The sequence below is a fragment of the Pteropus vampyrus genome, unplaced genomic scaffold (assembly GCF_000151845.1).
Source record: "Pteropus vampyrus isolate Shadow unplaced genomic scaffold, Pvam_2.0 Scaffold271, whole genome shotgun sequence".
Classification (NCBI taxonomy): Eukaryota; Metazoa; Chordata; class Mammalia; order Chiroptera; family Pteropodidae; genus Pteropus; species Pteropus vampyrus.
In genome coordinates this window covers 15,173-17,570 of record NW_011889052.1, presented here as the reverse complement: position 1 = coordinate 17,570, position 2,398 = coordinate 15,173, and the positions used below count along the sequence as shown (strand labels likewise).

The 2,398-nt window shown below is 61.0% G+C and overlaps 1 protein-coding gene across 1 annotated transcript in view; it reads left to right on the top strand.

Annotated features, from left to right (window-relative positions):
• Positions 1–705: 705 nt before the first annotated feature.
• PRSS50 (protease, serine 50) overlaps positions 706–2,398 on the top strand; it is a 4,397-nt gene continuing 2,704 nt past the window's right edge. The window contains exons 1-2 of the mRNA XM_023520601.1: positions 706–890; positions 1,854–2,252. Of these exons, the coding sequence (XP_023376369.1) occupies positions 736–890; positions 1,854–2,252 (554 nt within the window). The 5' untranslated portion in view covers positions 706–735. The remainder of the gene's footprint in view (positions 891–1,853; positions 2,253–2,398) is intronic.

The following is a 2,398-nucleotide window of genomic DNA, read 5'->3' as shown; positions in this document are numbered from 1 at the left end:
GCCGTTCTAAACGCTGGCCGTGGCCCACTTAACGCTGGCTTCATGAGCCAATAATCGATTTGGAAAACACTTGGGCGTGGGACTCTGGCGCGATGCTGGCTGTGTGCGCCTGGGCTTGTAAATCTTTTCCCAAGTGTCTGCAGCCACTTGGTCAGAGGCAGTAACCCTCACCAAGGCTTGGCAGCAGAGACGTTTAGTTTCGCCCTGCAGGTGTGTGGAGTGAGGCCCCACTGGGATGTAAGCCCGCGCTTCCCTGAGGACCGAAGGGGCTCTGTGTGGTCTGCTGCTGGGGCTTCTTCCCCGGGCCGGGTCTGTTCATGCTCGTGGATCATTTTCCTGTTAGGTCATCTGCCTTTCTCTCACTGAATCACAGGAGGGGGTTTCCAGAGAAGGGAGAGGGATCTGCCTGGGCCATAATAAGGGGAACCAGATGTGAAGGGTCTTGCCAGAGCTGAGGGGCCAGGATGGAGGGGCAGGCTGGCCGGCTGGGAATGCTCTGGGTGGGGCCCGAGCAGTGGCACCAGGGAGAAGAAAACTCAGGGAGCGCTGAGGCTGGAGACCCCGACAGCGTCATTACATGACGACCCGTGGGAAAGAAGAATCACCGGATAGGTGCCAGTCAGAGCCTAGAGAGGTGGGAGGTCAGGCTGAGGGGAGGGAGCGTAAGGTGCCATGGATGTGTCTGGAAGGGCCACCCCCCTCATCAGGCTTCTGCCTTCCTCCTCAGGCTGTGGCATGTCCTATGAGTTTGACCCCACCCTCAGGGACCCAGCGTCCAAGGTTCGGCGGTGGCCATGGATGGTCAGTGTGCAGGCCAACGGCACACATATCTGTGCAGGAGCCCTCATCGCCTCCCGGTGGGTGCTGACCGTGGCCCACTGCCTGACCCAGTGAGTTGGGGCCGAGGTGGGCAGGCGGAAAGGCATTTGGAGCCACTGGGAGGCCCGGTCGTTTGCCAGCTCGCTTGTCAGTAGCAGCCCCGGCCCCAGCTCCGAGCAGGCCGGGGCTGAGTTCTACAGATTTCCTACAGGAACTAGGAGCTTGCTGCCCTCTCGTGACCTCTCAGTCCTGTGCAGTCTTCCTCAGAGAGGCACCGGGGACTCGTAAGCCGTCGTCCCAGCCTCCTTCCTCCCATCCACAGAAAGAAGGTTCTAATTCGTTCATTCTCCGCCCTTTGCTTCACTTACTCGCTCCTTCTCTCAATCAACTGAAAGCTTTTGACAGTCGTTTGAAGCCAGGTGCTGGCCTGGGCACTGGGGACAGAGAGGGGACACGTTACTCCTCTCAGGTTGCTGGGGAAGACAGACAAGGAGAAAGATGTTCACAGGGGAGTCTGGTCGGTGTGGGGACAACAGAAAGGGTGTGCCCATGTTCCCAGGCCAGGGGGGTGGCTGGCCCGAGGGTGACCGGTGGAGAAGCACACTCCGAGCCTAAGGATCTGCACGGAGACTCCAGGGGCATGCTGGGAAAGGAGGCTGGAGGGTGAGGCCAGGCCTGATTGCACGGGACCTGTCGCTGCCAGGGCTTGGCGCAGGGCGCTGGACAGAGTCCAGAGTTTGGAACCAGAGACACGTTAGTCAGCATCCCAGCTCCACTACTTTCTGGCTGTGTAGCCTTCAGCTGGTCACTGGGCTTCTCTGAGCCTCAGTTTCCCCTCCATGAAATGAAGGGTGTTGTGAGGACACGCCACACTGCGTGCAGGACCCCGCTCACGTGTGTCGTGAGGAGGACTCGGCTCCGAGGGCTGGAAGTGGGGGGCGGCCTGCCCGGGTTTGCGAAGGGTGCAGCGGTGGTGTGGAGGCTGGGGCGTGGGGCCTGGAGCTGATGGCAGACTCCCCTCGCGATTCGCCTAGGGACGACGTTATCTATTCAGTGCGGGTGGGGAGCCCCTGGATCAACCAGACAGCTCAGACGGCCTCCGATGTCCCAGTGCGCCGGCTCATTGTGAACAGCCGGTTCCAGTCTCGTCGGTACTGGTCCTGGGTCGGCAAGGCCAACAACATCGGCCTCCTCCAGCTCGAGCGGTCACTCAAGTACAGCGAGTACGTCTGGCCCATCTGCCTGCCCGGCCTTGACTACGAGCTGAAGGACTACTCCGTCTGCACTGTGATGGGCTGGGGACTCCCCAGGGTTGATGGTGAGTTGGGGCAGAGGACCTGGGCGCAGGCTGGGGGGTGCCAGGGACAGACGTTTCTGAGACACCATCCCCAGGGGCCCTCTGTCCGGGACCTACCCATCAGGCTGGTCTCAGTGTGAGTATGTCATGGCCATTCAGGCCTCAGGGGACCCAGATGGCCCAAGAACCCGCAGGCCCAGGCCAAAGCATGTAAACAGGACTTCCTTGATGGCAGACGGGCACAGGAATCTCTCGCTGTCTGCACGTAGCCCCAGGGCACCC